General features: G+C 38.3%; 1 protein-coding gene across 1 annotated transcript; it reads right to left on the reverse strand.

Moving 5' to 3' along the window:
• Positions 1 to 1,229: 1,229 nt before the first annotated feature.
• Positions 1,230 to 20,042, reverse strand: cul3b (cullin 3b). The gene is made up of 16 exons (XM_016232864.1): positions 19,786 to 20,042; positions 17,057 to 17,254; positions 15,318 to 15,431; positions 12,838 to 12,998; positions 10,024 to 10,138; positions 9,387 to 9,615; positions 7,546 to 7,691; positions 7,277 to 7,453; positions 6,101 to 6,271; positions 5,911 to 6,018; positions 5,669 to 5,793; positions 5,446 to 5,542; positions 5,229 to 5,360; positions 3,361 to 3,547; positions 2,376 to 2,521; positions 1,230 to 2,235 (listed from the first exon to the last, which is right to left on the reverse strand). The coding sequence occupies exons 1-16, from the start codon at positions 19,846 to 19,848 to the stop codon at positions 2,104 to 2,106; spliced, it is 2,301 nt and encodes a 766-aa protein (XP_016088350.1). The 5' UTR covers positions 19,849 to 20,042; the 3' UTR covers positions 1,230 to 2,103.
• Between the last annotated feature and the right edge of the window lie 457 nt (positions 20,043 to 20,499).

Here is a 20,499-nt window from a genome sequence, read left to right on the forward strand (position 1 = left end):
GTAAGAGCTGGAAGAGACTGTGGGAGGGATGGGTGGGGTCTTTCACGATACTGGTAGCTTTACTGGAGCATCGTGCAAGGAAAATGTCCAGGATGGAGGGGAGAGGGGCACAGATGATCTTTGCAGCTGTTTTCACTGTCCTGCTGTAGGGTCTTGTGGTCAGCAGCACTACAGTTCCCATACCCATACCAGACAGTGATGCAGCTGGTCAGCACACTCGCAATGGTTCCCCTGTAGAATGTGGTGAGGATGGGTGGAGGTAGACTTGCTCTTTTAAGTCGGCGCAGGAAGTGGAGCCACTGTTGCGCCTTCTTGGAGAGTGATGTAGTGTTGGTGGTCCAGGTGAGGTCTTCTGTTATGTGCACCCCCAGGAATTTAGTGCTGCTGACTCTCTCCACAGTCGAGCTGTCGATGGTCAGTGGGGGGTGGTCAACAGAGTTTCTCCTGAAGTCCATCACAACCTCTTTTGTCTTACATTGAGGGACAGGTTGTTTGCACTACACCATTCAACCAGTTGTGCCACTTCCTTTCTGTAGGGTGTTACATAATTGTTGCTGATGATACCTACCACAGTTGTGTCATCAGCAAACTTGATGATGTGGTTGGAGCTGAACTTGGCAGTGCAGTCGTGGGTCAGCAGCATGAAGAGTAGCGGGCTGAGCACACAGCCTAGTGGGCCACTTGTGCTCAGTGTGGTAGTGCTGGAGGTGTTGTGGCCGACACGGACTGACTGAGGTCTTCCGGTTAGAAAGTCCAGGATCCAATTACAGAGGGAGGTATTTAGGTCCAGCAGGTTTAGTTTGTTAATGAGCTGTTGTGGGATTATTGTGTTGAATGCTGAGCTGAAGTCAATGAACAGCATTCTAACATAAGAGTCTTTGTTTTCTAAGTGGGTAAGAGCCAGGTGGAGGGTGGAGAAAATGGCATCGTCCGTGGAGCGTTTTGGACGGTATGCAAACTGGAGCGGGTCAAGTGTGTTGGGGAGATTGGAGTTGATATGGTACATGACTAACCTCTCAGAGCACTTCATCGTGATTGGGGTCAGTGCTATGGGACGATAGTCACTCAGGTAGGACACAGGTGACTTCTATTAAATATAATAAATAAATATGAATAAATTATACATATCAAAATACATATTTTGATATGTATAATTTCACACTGCTATCACATTTGATGTCCTACCAACCAGGATCCTCCATTGAGGAAATCAGAACAAGACAAAAATCTGACCCAAAACGGCCAATCCTTTTATTGTTTTTTTTTCTGTATTTTTCTACATTTAATGATGAAAACAAGGCCCTGTACAGTTCACTTCAGCATTGAGTACAATAACAATTATTTTACAATTTATACACATTGAAATATAATAATGCTGAAAATACACAAACTGCGCCCCATCCCTGTTTAAATCGCTTTCAAAGGCCCCATCAAAATAAAACGCTTTTAAGTCATCTTTAACAATTGGCCATGTTAGACATGAAAAAAAAAAATACAGCAAGGGAAAAAAGACAGTCAAACCACAATTTTATATGCTGTGTAAGTGTTACTCCATCAGCCTTCAGTAAAAGCATGCTTTGAACCAAACGCTACACCCCTTTGTCACTCAGATACACATTTGGCAATCTTACAGGTAAAGCACTGATGGGGAGAACCTGTACATCCAAATCAGGTGCCACAGACGCAAACACACTTACACAGATATAAGAAAATAACTCTGAAGGTATTTCATGATATGAATGGTCGTAATGATATCCAATGCTGGGAAACTGTGTGGCTTACTGTATTAATTTGGTTGTAGGATTGTGAAGACACACACAAAAATAACTTCTCTCATAGAGACCAAGACCTTCTGTAAAAGTGTTGAATCTAATCCAGTGGAAAGCATCATGGGAATCGAAAAGAACAATTTAAAACAAGTTCATTAGAAGATGAGAGGTTTCTTCTCAGTTTATTCCCAGTACGAATGACAACAAAGGCAAAAAATGCATAAAATAAAATAACATCCCATGTGAGGTGTGCAACAAAGTCCCAAAACAATACTCGCTCGCTCACTCGCACTCGCACTCGCTCTCTCATGCCAGATTTAATTGCGCTCCTTGTTCATGCTACGTATGTGTACACTTTGCGATCTTCTGGTGTTCTTGCCAAGTATTCTCTCTCGATAAGTCCTTCAATGCGCTTTTTAATGACCACAGGACTGGGCAGGAATCGCACCTTCAGCTGCTGGGTTACCTAAAGGCAAAAACACGCAGGATCAACCTGAAGTTCTATAAACAATTGTTCAAAGAAACAGGAAAGAGATGACATCGCACTGTTATTCTCAAATAACATTTTTTGGATATTTAAACTACTTCCACAAACAGTCTCCACACCTCTGCTACTAGAACATTGTGTTGCATCTTCTTTCTGGACTTCATGATCCGAACGATAGCCGCCTCAATCTCGTGTTTCCTGTCATCGTCCACTTTCTGGCGCGTCTCCTTCCTCTCAGGGTCCGATTCTCCCTGTTTGGCTGCAACTGCAGAGATGTGACACACAGGTTACAGAAAAACACTTTCCAAACGATTAACTAGCAGAACTGTTGAAAAGTAGCATGGGTGTAGGTCTAAACTATGCTGTGTATAACGATACTTATACCCGATACCTGAAATACTGTATTTGTGAGGAAAACCACAATACAGTCATAGTATGACATTAATAAGTGATGAGCGACATGCAAAAATTTATGTAACCATGATCTTGCGATTTTGGTCGTTTAACAGTATATATAAATAAAGGGCAGCACCAGTAACAATAATTAACAGATGGTTATGGCCAATGCTGAATCTGAATCTATTCGTAACAAAAATAGTCAATAAATTGTCCTTTAACACCAAGATTGATTCACACTTGAACGATAGAGGGCGCAACATGAACATGAGAAGCTGCATTCTGGATATCAGAAGAGCAGGACACTGGAGAAGCAAGTTCAGCACTGCAGAAATCACTCTGTCTGCTGTCTGTATTTAAACAGCACATGCATTATACACATGCATTTTACTATGCATAAGCATAATCCAAATGAATTGCTTCACAAACCCATCTTTATATTTATTATTATATGTGTGAGAAAAAGTAATCCAACGCAAAGAGAGTGAGTTGTAAATGTAAAAGCTGTTATTTGAACCTGAAACTGATTTTTGTAGGATCATGTGACACTGAAGTGATGGAGCTTTGCCATTACAATAATAAATACAATTTGAATATACATCAAAATAGACAACATTGTTATTTCAAGTATTTTAAAGATGAAAGCTAAATTGTATTTGTATGGGTTTTGCTGAACAGTTCTACAGCATCGGTCAAGCTGACCGTTACCTGTTTGAATCTTGACTCTGTGCAGTCTGGAGGTGAACTGGTCATTGACAGTGAAGACGTGGCCACTCTCGATCTCTTTAGACTTGGGTTCTTTGGTGAGGACTCGCTGTGTGGGCTTTCCACAGGCCAGAGACTGCAGCGCCCGCACCAGCTCTCTCTCCGGGATATCCGTCTCCTGCTGGATCTCCTGTCAAGAGCGGAAAACAACAGGGACATGTGGGAAATTACAGCAATGCCATTTAATTCAATGTACAGGCTGATTAATAAGTACTCTGGGTGAAGGCCAGTACAACTGTTGCCTATTCTGGAACCAGTGCCTACATTTTTTATATGAGTAATTATAGCCATTGAACATTACAGAAAAAACATTATACAAAAGCTGTCACTGGGACGGTCAGTACCTTTGAAAAGGTACACCTTTATACCTTATTTACCCCTAAAGACTGCATATTAGTTCCTAAACGATACATTTTAGTACCTTTTGAAAGACCTAAACCAGCCAGACCTAAACTGCAAATTATCAACAACTTTCAATTTAAGCAATCTCAAAACAACATTTACTTAAACCCGTTATAATGAATGTCACGTTTAGCCGTGCCTTGTGTATATATAGTGAGTTTGGGGACGTTTCTTTCTCTGTCAATACTCCATTTGAACAGAGCTGTCAGTTATTATTCCTCACTTAATTTTCATTGTAAATGTATTAGTAATAAAATTGCAGGGTTTGTACAGATAGTTTAAAATGAAATTTTAGGACTTTTAAAGACTTTAAGCACTACTTTTTAGGGCTGTCAAAAAAAATTAGAATTTCGAATATTTGTTGAATTTAAAATAAAAATCCACATTCAAATGCAAAAACATTGCATTCGAATTTTAGGTGTGCGTTAAGGAGGCAGCCTTATCAGTGGCGATGACGATGTAAGTGCCATTGCATTTTAATGTTTTTGTTAGCCTATCAAGTTAAAGCCACTAGATGCGGCGCTGCTGCGTTGTTAATTGCAAATATTGCGTGAAAAGAGAACATCAATGCTGAGAAGATCATGTTTACCAAGCAAGAACGCATATTTCGCTCATTTTTTAGAGGGACATCTATCACTGTTGCACTTGCGTCTCGCACAAAAGAGCCACAACTTTGAAAAAACATCTCTCGAGACTTTATGGTGGGTTTTTTCCTCATCCCATGGCAACTCGTGTTTTTAAATGAAAAATTTACTCTTCGGCCCTTTGTATTAAACTATGCATACATACACGATGCTGTTTTGTTTATAGTGGTTTAAGAAACTTAATTATAATTGGTTTATAAACATTATGCATTTTTTTCCACAGATAGTCATGTTTTCTTATGCTTTGAATAAACGTGCATTAGTAATATTTTGCTCGATGCGCCCTCTTGTGGCCTCAGGAGAGAAGCCAAAAGCTTTTCTTCACCCTCACTGAAATTATGCATTTTAAATTTTAATATAATTAGAATTTTGATATTTAAGTAAAAAATTAGAATTGAGTTTTTCAGCCATTTTGACAGCCCTACTACTTTTTGGATTTCAAAGACTACAATCAGATCAAATTTTTTAAATTATGCTTTAAATTCTAAAAAAAAAAGAGATAAAAATATACTAATAAAGAATGGTACAAAAAATGTGCAGCACATGCAAAGTATGCAACTTTGAATATGGGAACATTAACAAAGAGCTTTCAGCACTGGAACCAGTTAAGTAATTATCATATTATATTATTATTATTATATAACAATCTCACGACTTGTTCGCACTAAAACTATTGCATATATTTTAAGAATACGTTCATGAAACATGCTTTTCTAAAGCAGAGAAATTGCCCAAGCTTTGCAAAATGTGGCACGAGCGCAGTACCTCGAATGTGGATTTCTCTCGGTTGTTGAAAAGCATGAGGATTGTCATCTGGAATGTGGAAACCTGCAGGATGTGTTTCCTGGCATTAGAGCCTGTGACCTGAGCCCCACCGACCATATCTGAGCCATCCTCCTGAAGAAAGACACAAATCAAATGATCACAGTTTAGATTATAAAATAAGTAAATTCTTTGGAATTCTTCAGTGACTGCTTACTACCTTTTTGACTGGCCCATAGAAGGTGGCATTGAGGTCTGCTGAACCCATGTGATGCTGTAATGTGAGCTGCCTACCGCTGTGCTTGGCTAAATAAAATCTGCAATGAAAGAGTTAAGTGGCCGTGAACACACACAAAACTTCTGGAGTGACTCTTAAAGTCAAAGTTCTTCCCAAATGAGTTAAAAACTGCAACAAAGCTACTGCAAAATACAACAACCAACACCTTCTAAAGACCTCGAAAGCATGTCTTGGTGAAGGGGGGATGCTACATTTGGGAGTCGCTGACTGGGTCGGCCAGTATCCTGTCGTTAGCACCCTCACTGTGAGGTCGACACCACCTAAAGACACCTAAGAAGAAAACACGATTAAACACCATTCAATCTCAATCCACTCTAATCACTACACAGTCTCACTGTAATGTGCAACTGAGGCACTTATTCTGGTCGAGTACCATCTGCACCTCACCCCTGTCGATGTAAGGTGCTGCCGAAACTCATCCATGGTTGTGTTTGAGATGCTCATGTCCCTGAACATGCCTTCCAGTTTAGATGTGAACTGACAGCCACACTCCGTCTGTGGAACGAGAAACGTCACATGAGACACATACAGTGTTAGGGCACGCTGAGCCTCCGCTCTGTACAGCAGCAGATCTTGCCTTTAGCTTCGAGATCATGTTTTTCTCGGAGTCGTCGGACACGCTCTTGTTGGTGAGGAGTCTTCTGGCCAGGTGCTGCTTGTAGTAGCGCTCAAACACGTCCTTCTCCTGCATGAACCTGAACAGCACCATGGCTTTATCCAAGATTGACTCCACCTCCTGCTCCGTCAGCTAAAGCACACACAAACAACAGAAAAACACCTTGGATTAACTACTGATGTAGCGAGTCACTCAACTCACGATTCGATTTTTTGACAAAATGAGATTTAAGACAAATTATAAATTAAATGTGCCCTTACTTATGAACTTTAATATGCATTACACAGAGGCAAGATGAAAATAAAAAATACCATCGAAAGACAGTAAGTTCACATCAGACATACATTCATATAAACTCTTAACCCTAACTGAATCTCGATTTGTTTAGCATCTCAACCGATTTGAATCGTCACATATTTGAATAGTTTTCAACCGGCTCACGGTTAATCGTTACATCCCTAGTAATCTACAAATTAAAAAAACTGCTATGCACTAATGGACAAAGGTTTTATAAATGACATATGGAATATTTAGGAAGCTTTAGTGTTTAAACTACTAATAATGCGTAGCAAAACACATCCTTCCTTTTCAGAGGAAGATTAGTGTAGATTCACAATCTACACTAAAAGATCGATTTTAGGATTTAAGAACTGATACTGCGTTGCTCTAATGAAGATTTGAGGCATACTTTCTATATTGGAAAGCGTCCACTAATCATGTGACTAGAGAAACTGACTCACTCCTTTCACTCCTTTCTTCAGCTTATCAAACCCTAACTGAATCTCGATTTGTTTAGCATCTCAACCGATTTGAATCGTCACATATTTGAATAGTTTTCAACCGGCTCACGGTTAATCGTTACATCCCTAGTAATCTACAAACAATTAAAAAAACTGCTATGCACTAATGGACAAAGGTTTTATAAATGACATATGGAATATTTAGGAAGGTTTAGTGTTTTAACTACTAATAATGCGTAGCAAAACACATCCTCCCTTTCAGTCATTCACAATCTACACTAAACGATTGATTTTAGGATTTAAGAACTGATACTGTGTTGCTCCAATGAAGATTTTGAGGCATGCTTTCTATATTGGAAAGCGTCCACTAATCATGTGACTAGAGAAACTGACTCACTCCTTTCACTCCTTTCTTCAGCTTATCGTCAATGAAGAGCGAGAGATACTCGGGCGAACGAGAGTTCAGGTTCAAGAAATACTCGAAGTCCCCTGCAATGGTCTGCTTGAATAAACGGTCGTTGTTAAAGGACTCTAGCAAGAAGCGATCAAACCGTGACTTCAGATCCAGAAGACCCTAAAGGAAGGAAGAGAGAAAGAGGGAGGTTCGGATATAAAGGTCTTCCCCACATCTCACGTGTTCTATGAGTTAGATATTATCTTTATTACCTGGATGTAGTCAACAGGGTTCTTGCCTTCTCCTTCCTCAGACACCAGAGCTTTGCCCTGCTCCCTCAGATAGGAGCTCATACACTCACACATGGTCTTCAGGCCATTCGGCACTCTGCTGAACAACTTGTACATGCAGGCCAGATCTGCACACACAAGCATGAATATTATCTCTATAATATCATACAAGCTTCCAAACCACTGATGTCCACTTCCTGTTAACCTTCTATTTAACGTTCACTGAATGTTTCATTCAAGCTCACTGAATGTTCCAAATGGAATTTAGGAACAAAATGAACTCTTAATCTTTATATTTAATTTATCAAATGCTTTTTTCTTTGCTTGTGATAAATCAAAATTCTTCTGACCATTAAGCTGCACACACTCCTTTCAAAAATGTGTTTCTGCATAGTCACAACAACGAATACGATAACGTGACTAGTCATGCATTTAGTGTTCTGCCTTGTGTAAGAGTACCGTCACATTAGGAGACTAAAAAAGGTCAGTTGTGAATACAGCAGTGATGTATTAACAGTGTTTAGACAGAAGTCACTCTCAAACTAGGGCTGGACAATTTTATGAATTAAGTATTATTTTTATCATTGAAAAACACAAGATGCAGGCAGTGGAAAGGGGAAAATTATTTCTTTTAACTTGAGCACCACATTTTTAGAAAAAGACATGAGACGTGAGCACAACATCCAAACGGGTCCTTCAAGAGCATGTTTACACAGAAAAAACCATGAAAAAGCAGCGCGGTGAAATGCAAAAATGAAATAAATAAATACTGCTTTAAGTTTGATATTTCATATTCCCATGATGGTCACAGGCTGAAAGCTTCTGGCATTTTCTTTGTTTTTACAAAACATTTACTGTTAATAATAATCTACTTTTGTTATACTTTTAGACACTCTTGAATTTGAATTGAACTTTTGAGTTGACCTGTAAAACTCAATGTCTACATTTTTTTCCTATGAAATATTTAGCATTTTTTCTTATTTTGTATTACTTCTGCACATATGTGACCCTAGAGCACAAAACCAGTCTTAAGTGTCAATGTTTCGAAATTGAGATTTATACATCATCTGAAAGCTGAATAAATGAACTTTCTTGATGTATGGTTTGTTAGGATAGGACAATATTTGGCTGAGATACAACTATTTGAAAATCTGGAATCTGAGGTTGCGAAAAAAAATCAAAATATTGAGAAAATCATCTTTAAAGTTGTCCAAATGAAGTTCTTAGCAATGCATATTACTAATCAAACATTAAGTTTTGATATATTTACGGTAGGACATTTACAAAATATCTTCAAGGAACATGATCTTTACTTAATATCCTAATGATTTTTGACATAAAAGAAAAATTTATAATTGTGACCCATACAATGTATTGTTGGCTATTGCTACAAATATCCCCCAGCGACTTAACACCGCTTTTGTGCTGCAGGGACACATATAGGTTATGTTTTAGGCAAGTTTGGACAATACTTGTCTTCATATTTCAAGATATTTAACGAGTGAATTTGTTTTACATTTACACTACGCTGAACTTCATGTGTGCTGCACTTGGAACAGAACTTTCTTTAACCAGATGGTTAATAAAGTGAATGTTACCGGAATCAAGTTGCAAGTTAAGTTTGTAAGTTGACTAGTTAAAAACATTTTTGTAAAAATAAAATTCTTTATCTTGAATCTGTCAAATTTTTAAAAACCAGACTGTTAAAAATGGTGATAAAACTGACATTAACTAACATTATAAGAGGGCCTTCTCATTCCAGCTCTTTAACCACTGATGAAATGCAACAGTAATAATAAATGACTGAGATGAGGACAGCGCACCTTCTGTCTTTCCATTCTTGAGCATGTGCACCAGGCCCGAGTTCTCCATCTCTACAATGGTCTTCATATGTTTGGAGATCAGCTCTCTCTCCACCACCTTCACAATCGGCTCCTCCGTCGTTTTATCCAGGCAGTGTATCACTCGCTCGATCTCCTCGTTTATCCGTGCCTCCACTTTCTTTATGTACACGCTTGCACTGTTCTCGGCTAAAAACTTCTGACTTTCCATCTGAAAAAGATTAATAAAATTACAACAAATTAACAGGGTTAAAGCATAATGAGAAACAAACGGAAAACATCACATTAATGAAGTAATTATTACATATTCGGTCATTATTTACTCACACTTATGTCATTCTAAACCCCGTTTCCAAAATACTTTTGAGGAATCTTCACATTAAAGGCTGGTCAATTCAACATTCAATTGAATTCAACAGTAGTTAAGAAAGAAAGAAAGAGTTTACAGTATACAGGTTTGGTACAACATAATAGTGCGTAAATTATACCACTGATAAGCAGACAGCATTTTTATTCTTTGGGTCAACTTTTACTTTAAAATGCTAATATACACATTCACTGTGATACCAACTACAAACCATCTGACAGAGAAATAATAATGCAATAAAGTGTAACAAACCTGAAAGAATTCAGCAGACATTTCTAAGAACGGGGCCTCGAAATCCTCTTCATAGACGGACCGTCCTTCCAAGCCCAAAATCATCAGCATCTGACAAGCGTTACGAATGGCACCCCTGAATGAAGACAAGCACTTATTACAATATACATTAAGAAAACGGCAGCTACTTTTCCCATTGCATTTAATAACCAGCCTGAGTGCTATGAAAAGCAGCAAATCAGAAATATAGTTTTATTATTTTTATTATTTTTTTTTTACATTTCTACTTTTCAGTTTGTGACTTTGTGTCCTTAAAAAGTCTAAAAATGTATGTTTTATGACATTTAAGGCCATAAAAAGTCTCAAATATCTTAAATTGTATGACGACACATAATTTTGAGAGGTCCTAAATTTGGGGATGGAAAACATAACTGTGTTGATACAACCTAATGTGTTTGTTAAACTTCAAAAGGCTGATTTCATTAAATAAATATGAGAGCATTTCACAATGAACTTTTTTGCATCACCTCGGGTCATCAAATACAAGTTTGTTTAATTCTAAATGGTGGCACTTATAATTCAGTTCGTTTTGCTGTTCTGTCGGTTTGGTGCTGGCTGTGCATTATGACTCTCCACGTGATTTTTTTCACTATTATTATTATTATTAAAGCAATATTGTATTTTCTACTTGCTCTCCTTTGCATTATTAACGTGATGGCTTAAATGTACGTTGTATAATGTGCCCTGGCAAATACATATTAAACAAGAGATGACTCGGATTCATGACTTAATTCCTATTGTATCGGATTACGTTGTTGTGTTGAGTTTAATACGTTTCATCCGGACTCAGAATTGTTTAATGTATTCTTGGAAAAATGTGCATATGGACATAAATATCGTCATTTTTAAGTAATTTATTATGATGTGGTGATTCGAGGGAAATGACTGAGTAAATTAAGATAATATGCTCAAATATACTGGAGATCAAAGACTATTTGTGTCCCTGGAGCACAAAAGCAGTGTTAAGTCGCTGGGGGATATTTGTAGCAATAGCCAACAATACATTGCATGGGTCAAAATTATTTTCTTTTATGCCAAAAATCATTAGGATATTAAGTAAAGATCATGTTCCATGAAGATATTTTGTACATTTCCTACCGTAAATATATCAAAACTAAATGTTTGATTAGTAATATGCATTGCTAAGAACTTCATTTGGACAACTTTCTCAGTATTTTGAATTTTTTGCACCCTCAGATTCCAGATTTTGAAATAGTTGTATTTCAGCCAAATATTGTCCTATCCTGACAAGCTTTCAGATGATGTATAAATCTCAATTTCGAAAAATTGACACTTAAGACTGGTTTTGTGGTCCAGGGTCACATATAAAAAGGGATTTGCCGGAGCGTATTGAGCGTTGAGCACATTATCTCGCGAGTCAGCAGTCTGAGTGGCTATATAAGTTACAAACAAGTAAAATGTTATTTCTTTGTAGATTATATAATGACAACTTGGAAAACAGACAAAACAGAAAAGGTAAGAAGCATTATTTGAGAAAAGGGCATCCTAATTCTTCAACATTCTTTTGAAGAAGGTTGGTTTTGGTTACCACTAGGGCTGCACGATTATGACAAAAATCATAATTGTCGATTATTCCTTTGAAATCGTAATTGCGATTATTAATTACGATTAAATAAATGTTGTTTACACCTTTGTTTGAAGCAACTGCATGCCATATTTTTATATGAAAATAAACAAGCTGAAAACACTCACTGAAAAACCTTTATTGCTTTTCTATAGTATTAAGCCTCAAATGTCAACTATACATCGGATTGGTTTCTCTTTAAATAAAAAGGAAAAAATATGCTTGGTATTATAATGTTATACTAAAACTAAATCAATGGAAAAACCCTTAAGATAACATGTAGAAAGAAAAAAACGCATCTTAAGCATGCAGAATAACATAAGTGGACTTTGAACGATTATGTAATTGTGGCATCCGTAATTGTAATTAGAAATTCGATTAATTGTGCAGCCCTAGTTACCACTGACTTCCATCGTACAGGCAGAAAATACATTTCTCAATATATCTTCTTTTATGTTTCAAAGAATAAATTCAGTCATACAGGTTTGGACCGAAATGAGAGTGGGCGACTGATGACAGCAACTTCATGTTTTAGCAAACTATCCCTTAAATGAAACAAACACCGCTGTCTCTTGATTTGTTGAATCCATTTCAAAAATAAAAATATAAAAAGAAATAAATCATTACGTACAATGTAGACCTGTTTGCACAAACAACGGAGCAGAAAAGTGGGTATTATGAGGCTCGTCAATTTAAATCACAGGATAATTGGCAAAGAAAGTAATTGGCAAAAAATTTTAATTTCTGGCATTATTGTGTGCACATTAGCAAAGGTAGGGTTTGATAGATTTAAAATAGTGCTGCCAAACGATTAATCGCAATTAATCACATACAAAATAAAAGTTTTTGTTTGCATAATATGTGTGTGTGTGTTCTGTGCATATTTATTATGTATATATAAATACACACACATACAGTATATATTTATATTCATATAATTTATATTATAAATAAATATATTTCATATATAAACATTTTTCTGAACTATATACATGCATGTGTGTGTGTATTTACATATACATAATAAACATACACAGCACACACACATATATTATGCAAACAAAAACGTTTATTTTGGATGTGATTAATCGTTTGACAGCACTAAAAATTGCCATATTATGATGACTCGCACACAGTTTTCTGCATGGTCTACATGTTTGACGCTACTCAAACAAAACAAAGACGCGCACCTGTCCACCACCTCTCCTCTCCTCTCACGGGCAATCATGTCGAGTAAGGTCTGCTTCAGATGGTCCCGAATGCAGCCGTAACGAACCACCTGGTCTCTGAAGATGATGAGACCAAGATTATAGACGTTCTCTACGTTATTCTGCTGAACATACACCCGGTCCTGTACAAAGACAGAAGGGGAGAGAGGCAGAGAAGAATGAAGCTAATACAGAAGATAAAGCTCTTCCAAGCAACAGGCAATTTGGTTGGAAACATAATACACAACTATCCAGAAGAAAAAACTAAAATATATTTGAATTCTCAAAAAAGAAATACCAGTGCTTGCAAGTTGTTTAAAAACCGGTGGTCAGTTATATATTTAGTTTATTGTGGCTGATGTTGCAGCTATAGCAACCGCTTCTCTATCACCTTGTTTTACCAGAAATGATCGTGAAATGCTTATCATAAACACTTATGTAAGGTTTATGGATACAACATTTTTGCTGAAAAGAAATCCATTGCCTTAATCACTTCATTAAAAATCACTTAATGGTTTTCACGTAACTGGGCCTAGAAATCTTTACTGATGCATCAGAATTACACAGGCAGGCTATTGCACAACCGAAAGAGCCCCATAGTACCGTCTAGCATCCAAGTTTGTTTTCAAAAGTATTTTCCTAGTAACAATATAAATATGATTCAGCGCATAACTGCATCAATTTAATAGCTAAAAAATAATGCAATTAATATAGTCATCTTTGGCTTGTTAATTAAGGTGTTCGTAAGGCACCCTTAAAAACTGTTTACAATGTTTTGTAAAATACATAAATCCATGAAGTGAGCAAAACATTTAGGTGAGATAACTGCAAGGAGAGTCAGCTAATGGGGAAAATTACCCCACCTTTTCTGAAATGAATTTCAGGCCTTGAAAAAACGAGAGATTTCTCGAAATCTTTTTCTGTTATGTTGCAAAGAAGCAAGCCATCAAGTTTTGAAATGACATGAGAGTGAGAAAATTATGACATAATTAGTATTTTTCGGTGAACTATACCTTAACCTTATAACTATACCCCCTGCTGACAGATGCAGACAAACTCACTGACACTCACTCAATTCTCCAGCAAATATATACAATTATTAGAACACTAGTATTTTCATCAGCTAAAAATTTAAGTCAGTTATTTCTATCTTTTGCTGTAGTGTGTCAGTAGGAATTAAAAGTTTCCATTTCTAAACATTCATTTTGCCATTAATTGAAATAATCCAGTGAGATTCTTGTTTGCTCCACACAGAGATCTGATCTGATCATCATCAGTCTGTCTGGAGTCACATGAAGAAACAGAACAAACTGAGACAGACTCAATCCAGAAGAACTGAGACAACGTCTCCAAGACGCTTCAAGAAACCTATCTGCGAAGCTCCATTGCTGCTAAAAGTGTTAGGCACTTGTGTAAAAATGCTGTAAAATGAGGATGCTGTCAAAATCGATAAATTCTTTATCAATTAACTTCTATTAACTAAATTAAATCAACATTTGGTGTGAGCATCCTTTGCGTTTAAAGCAGCTTTTGCCCTCGGTGCACTTGCGCATAGTTTCTCAGGTAGCTTTGCAGATAGGTTTCTTGAAGCGTCTTGAAGATGTTGTCTCAGTTCTTCTGGATTGAGTTGGTCTCAGTTTGTTCTGTTTCTTCATGTGACTCCAGACAGACTGATGATGATCAGACCAGATCTCTGTGTGCAGCACTGGCTGCCGTCAGACAAAAATATCACTGGATTATTACAATTAATGGCTAAAGGAATGTTCGGAAATGTAACTGACTTAAATTTTCATTTAGTTTTCTAATAATTTTGGCCACCACTGTAAATGGGAATTAGAACTTGAAATGCAGCTAACCAGGGCTGCATTTCTCAAAAGCACTGTTTGTGAACTACGGTCGTTTGTTCCACTGAACTATTCTAAAAAAAGTGAAAAAAAGTGACGTGACATGTGGCCAAGTATGGTGACCCATACTCAGAATTAGTGCTCTGCGTTTATCCCATCCAAAGTGCACACACACAGCAGTGAACACACACACACCGTGAACACACACCCGGAGCAGTGGGCAGCCATTTATGCTGCGGCGCCCAGGGAGCAGTCGGGGGTTCGGTGCCTTGCTCAAGGGCACCTCAGTCGTGGTATTGAAGGTGGGAGAGAGCGCTGTACATTCCCCCCCCCCCCCTACAATCCCTGCCGGTACGAGACTCGAACCCACAACCTTTGGGTTATGAGTCCGACTCTCTAACCATTAGGCCACAACTATTTATTAACAGTCATTACCACTACTATTGGTAATGACTGAACTAGCGGCAATAGTTGCTTTTGGGAAGCACGCCCCAGAATGATTGAGGTTTATCAACACAGCAATGCCTTGCAAGCTCTGTAATAAGCTACCACTCACGAAGAAGTAGCATCAAGACAAAATCAATCAACATGCAATGAAAGATCGTCATAAAAACCCACCATGTACATCAAGATGTCCCTGATCATCACCATAGCTGTCTGGTGGTCATTCCAGGCTTGATTGAGTGTTTGCAGAAAGTTGTTATTCAGGGAGTTTAACACATCTTCTCGTACCTTTAAACAGACAAAAACTGGACATAAGTACAGGATAAACATGGCTTCCTGCTAATTCATATCGAGCCAGCAAGTAGAAACACAAATCGGTGTAATCAGTTAATGAAGCACTCGTCTCATATGTGTTGCAGTGAACATCACACCTTGAACCCACTGAGTTGATCTCATATCATTAAACCAACACTGCCTTTTAAGGCCTGTTCACACCAAGACAAATGTAAAGAACGGCTGTTAATGAGTCTATGCAGACACATACATTCACCATCAATGTAAGTTTTTTTAATCTCTTTATTGTTAATATGGAACCGGCCTCTTGTCTCTGTACTATTGTGTTTGATAAACACCATAGTGAATGCAGAAATCTGAACTGCTATTTGAAAACATTTCAATAAACGAGTGTCAGAAACTAGGGATGCTGTCTGCTGATACTGATAGTTCAGTGCTGCATGGTTTAAATTTTCTAATGCTGTCAAATGCTTAAGATACAGTACAGACAGTATGATAACAGTCTCAGAAAATATGACTATGTAGTATTACACAACGGGATTCAATATTAATTAATCTGAAAAAATGTCAGGAAGGTCTACTTTTTTTTTCCCCCCCCAAGGAAAAAAATACAAACGTTTCAATTGAACATAAGACGGTTTTCATAAAAACTCGTCTTTGTGTCAGATGTATTTCAAACATACATAAATAATTAACAGCAAATAAGCTCCTCTCTAGTGTTTTCCTTTTATAGCTAACTAACCAACTGTGAACACTGGATAACTTTCCTGAGGTAAATGTAACGTTAAGTGACTTAATGTTCACAAGCTGTTTTAATGGTTGAAACTATTGAAACACTAATTGAGTGATTACTAGATGCATGATGTATCTCAGTAGTGTACTGTATCTCTCAACATAACTTTGGCTATTCATTCACATTTATTTTGTGCTATAACTTTTATTAAAGTGAAAGAGATGATGCCACTTGAACTGAAGCAGCTAAAGCCATCTGTCACGCCACATTTAAGAGATTCAAAACGGCATTTATTGTTTGATTATCATAATAAAACCTGGGGGGAAAAAAGGGAAACGCCTGCGTTAACAGCACTGTTTTTAAGAAGTGAGATTGCATTAATGTGTTATTATTGCATTATTATTACCTAAATTCAAAATAGAGTCTGCATGCTGTCCGACACGTTTCCGCTGCCTTTTGACTGAAAGGATATAATTGGCCCTGATCATCAGTTGATTTAAACGACTGTCCGATAGTGCTGATAATTGCTTTTATCGGGCAATAAATAATAGATTTTTGTGCTGAACATTCATGTTGGTACGAGATGGTGTTTACCTCCTCGACACATTACTTTCTACCCCTTTTCACTGAACTGGTGTTGGATCTTCCTGTAGCTAAACAGTAGAGCATTGCATTAGCAACGTCAGGTTCACAGGATATGATTCTCTGGGCATGCATGAACTTCAAACAAAAGCATCTACCAAACGCATAAAACTACATGTACATGCATCGTTTCTCGTGCCAGATGTGGTACTCGGCCAGGGGATCTGCCAACAGAACGGTTCCAGGTTAGACACCGTCACCCTCACCGTGGAGAAGAGGCACGACAGAGACGTCTGGCTCTTACTTTGTTGATGAGATGTTCTGTGACCACCTCCCTGAGGCCCGTGTAGAGCTTCTCTCCGTGCTTGTGCAGGACCATGGTGTAGGCGTTCCTGTAGAGCTCCTCAAAGCTCAGCCCACTGTTGTTTTTCCTCTGAATCTCCTGGATGGCATTTTTCAAGAGGTCCCAGATGTTGTTGACATACTTCTCATCCATGGTCATCTGAGATGAAGCAGAGAGAAGAGGGGAAACCATTAAGGGAGAAAAGGTGATACATGAAGCTACCAACTGTTTGAGGGTTACCAAATTCAAATGTTATGCACTCTTTTACCCTTCCTTTTAAAGGGATAGTTCAGCCAAAATTAAAACCCGTCATCATTTACTCATCCTCATGTTGTTCCAAATCTGTATGAATTTCATTCTTATGTTGAACACAAGAGAAGATAATTGGTAACCAAACTGCTGCTGGTAGCCATTGAATTCTATAGTCTTTTTTTCCCCTCTCCGTACTATGGAAGTCAATGGCTACCAGCAGCAGTTTGGTTACCAATATTCCTCAAAATTTATTTTTATGTTCCGCAAAAGAAAGCGAGTCATACTGGTTTGAAACGATATGAGGGCGAGTAAATGAAGATAAAACTTTACTTTTTGGGTGAACTATCCCTTTAAGGCCGTTCACTCCAAGAACGATATCTATAATGATAACTGTACATTTTTATTGATCATCCCAATTCTATGAGAGTAGGGAAGTCCACACAACACAAGGTTAACGACACAGAAAAATGTCAGAATCACTTAAGATTTTTTTTTTTTACTGTTAATGAACAATAAACCCATTGACAGCAAATCAGAATCCATTCTGTTTTAAAGAGCTCAAGCATTTAAAGCAGCTGATGACAAAACTGCAGCGCATGCAAACAGAATGTTATTGTCCGCTGATGTGGATGCCAATATAGTTTTTACTGTTAATGTATGAATGTTATTAAAGCTTTATAGTCATAGTTATAATTACAGTTATCATCCTTGGTATGAACGGGCTTTTACTGTGGCTCAGCATAACCTTGAACTGCAAACTGGTTAGATTATCAATCTAACTTAAATGAGACATTGCACGCTGAAAAAAAAAAGTGTGTGAACGTGATTGCATTTCATAAGATAGTATCAGACCAATGGCATTTATCGTAGAAAAAGACAGCACAATCAAGCAAAACATTCCACAAAAAGTTCAACAGGTCAAAATGCAGACAGAAAGTACTGTGCCATTCTGAGCTTATCAATCGCCCACAGTTAATATGACAACTCCGCAGAGACACCCGTGTGAACTTTAGTGGAACAGCAGCTGATGCATCCAAGTAAGTTAGTTCTAAGGAAATATACAGCATCATTCTGTATTTGTTTGATCGTACAACACTCTTTTTGTTGTTTTATGACACTCGTACATGGTAGGTTACCATATCCATAGTCTACTCAGGCAAAGCAAGTTAAACACAAAAGTCTTGGCCAACAGGACATAATAGGGTGACCATGCGTGCCATTTTCCCAGGACGCGTCCTGGCCAGGATTTCTATATTGCCTAAAATATCTAGGTTTTGGCTTTGCTTGCGTGTGCAGACCGAAGGGGTATGACATCAAAATATCTCGAGAGCATTTTGAAAGCATAAGGAACCGTCTGTATGGTATTTTGATGTAATACACACCGATCGGTCTGCACACGCAAACAAAGCCAAAACCTAGATATTTTAGGCAATATAGAAATCCTGGCCAGGACGCGTCCTGGGAAAATGGCACGTATGGTCACCCTAGGACATAACAAAAGGGAGTCGTCTCAGTTTTGAGCATCTTAATCAAACACTTATCCCCATGTGTTCTGGGTAGTCCATATCGGCTTGACACAAACCTGTCAAGTACAATCATGTGAACATGCAGCTCGAACCGATGTGGACAAATCAACAGATGTGACTCTGAATAAGAGTTGCCTGATGGCAGGAATGATTCATCATTTTCTCATGACGCCACGGCCATTGATAGTCATGATTTTACAGCTCACAAGAGAATCTCAATGCATTTTGGGTTTACAGTATATTGACTGTTTAGATCAGGGGTGGGCACACTTGGCCCTTCCAGGCCACTTTCCTTCAGAGTTTAGCTCCAACTCTAATCAAACACACCTGAACCAGCTAATCACTGTCTTCAAGACTACTAGAAGGCTACAGGCAGGTGAGTTTTATCAGGGTAGGATCACATCTCTGCAGGAAAGTGGCCTGGAAGGGCCAAGTGTGCCCATCACTGGTTTATATCAAGGCGATTGCACAGATCTACATCAAACATTATAGCAGCATTAGTGCTACTGAACAAGTTTCTTCGCTGGCCGACCCCCCACAAACAACGTTACTAGAACAAATGTTTTGATTAGTGACACATTTACTGTTGATTGAATACGCTCACCGGAACTTATGCAATGAAACCAGCGTATTCGGGTCACTGCGCATTTATTTGTGATCATCTGCTGCTGCTGTTAAACAGGTTAGCCAGCTAGCAGGCTAGCTGACTTCTGCCATTGGTTATTAGCTTGACATAAAAACAACGCATGAGCTTCTAACCCCAGACCAAAGTGACGCTTCCCTCATGATGGTTATTTGTGGGATTTGTGTAAACACAGAGGCGGTGTGAAGGGGTTTGTAAACACAGGCCTGTCCGCTCGGATCCCCGGAGCTCGAGTGAAGCTCTCGCCGGCTCGGAGCGCTCATACTCACGGGAAAGGCTCGTATCCTCATCTTGGTGTCTTTTTTAGTGCCCCCTTTGCTGAGATTTGACATGTCTGGCTTTTTCCCCGCCGTTGTCTCACATGAAAGTCTTCTCTGACAAAAGACGGGGGACAGGTATAAAGAGGCAGCGCTGAGCCCCGCTTGACCTTCTTTATGAGTCTCACTCCTCGGACTTGTTGACAGGCGCTTCGCGTTCTGCTACTTTTCTTGCTCCTAGAGATGGCGGACGCGCAAATCTCGCAGACTCTCGTCTCACCACCCGAGGAAACTCTCGCGAGATCTTGCACATAAACTGCAGACCATTGAATATATTCAGCATTGAAAACGAGTTAGAAACGTGTAATGTGATTAATAACTTTATTTCTGATAACGTAAGTGTTATTTGCTAAAAACTGTTGTTGTCTAAATAGCTGAAGGAGGCGCTTGCATTTATTCAAATGACATTTTGTCTTATTTCTAGAGATTGGTACACATCTAGTTATTTCTGATATACAAATTCAATGATTCCCATCAGCAATAGCTGTTAAATGAATTAATAACTTGTCTTATCCAAGACAATATAGATACATAAATGTAGTTTCATTTCTCTGAGTACAAGGTTTTATTTTTTCAATTTTGCACCCTGTTTTGTCCCACTTCTCAAGAATGACTGCATGACAGATCGAAAAGCACAGAATAAAGCAGCTCATCCTTCGGTCTGTG

Source organism: Sinocyclocheilus grahami, unplaced genomic scaffold (assembly GCF_001515645.1).
Source record: "Sinocyclocheilus grahami isolate Dianchi unplaced genomic scaffold, SAMN03320097.WGS_v1.1 scaffold419.1, whole genome shotgun sequence".
NCBI lineage: Eukaryota > Metazoa > Chordata > Actinopteri > Cypriniformes > Cyprinidae > Sinocyclocheilus > Sinocyclocheilus grahami.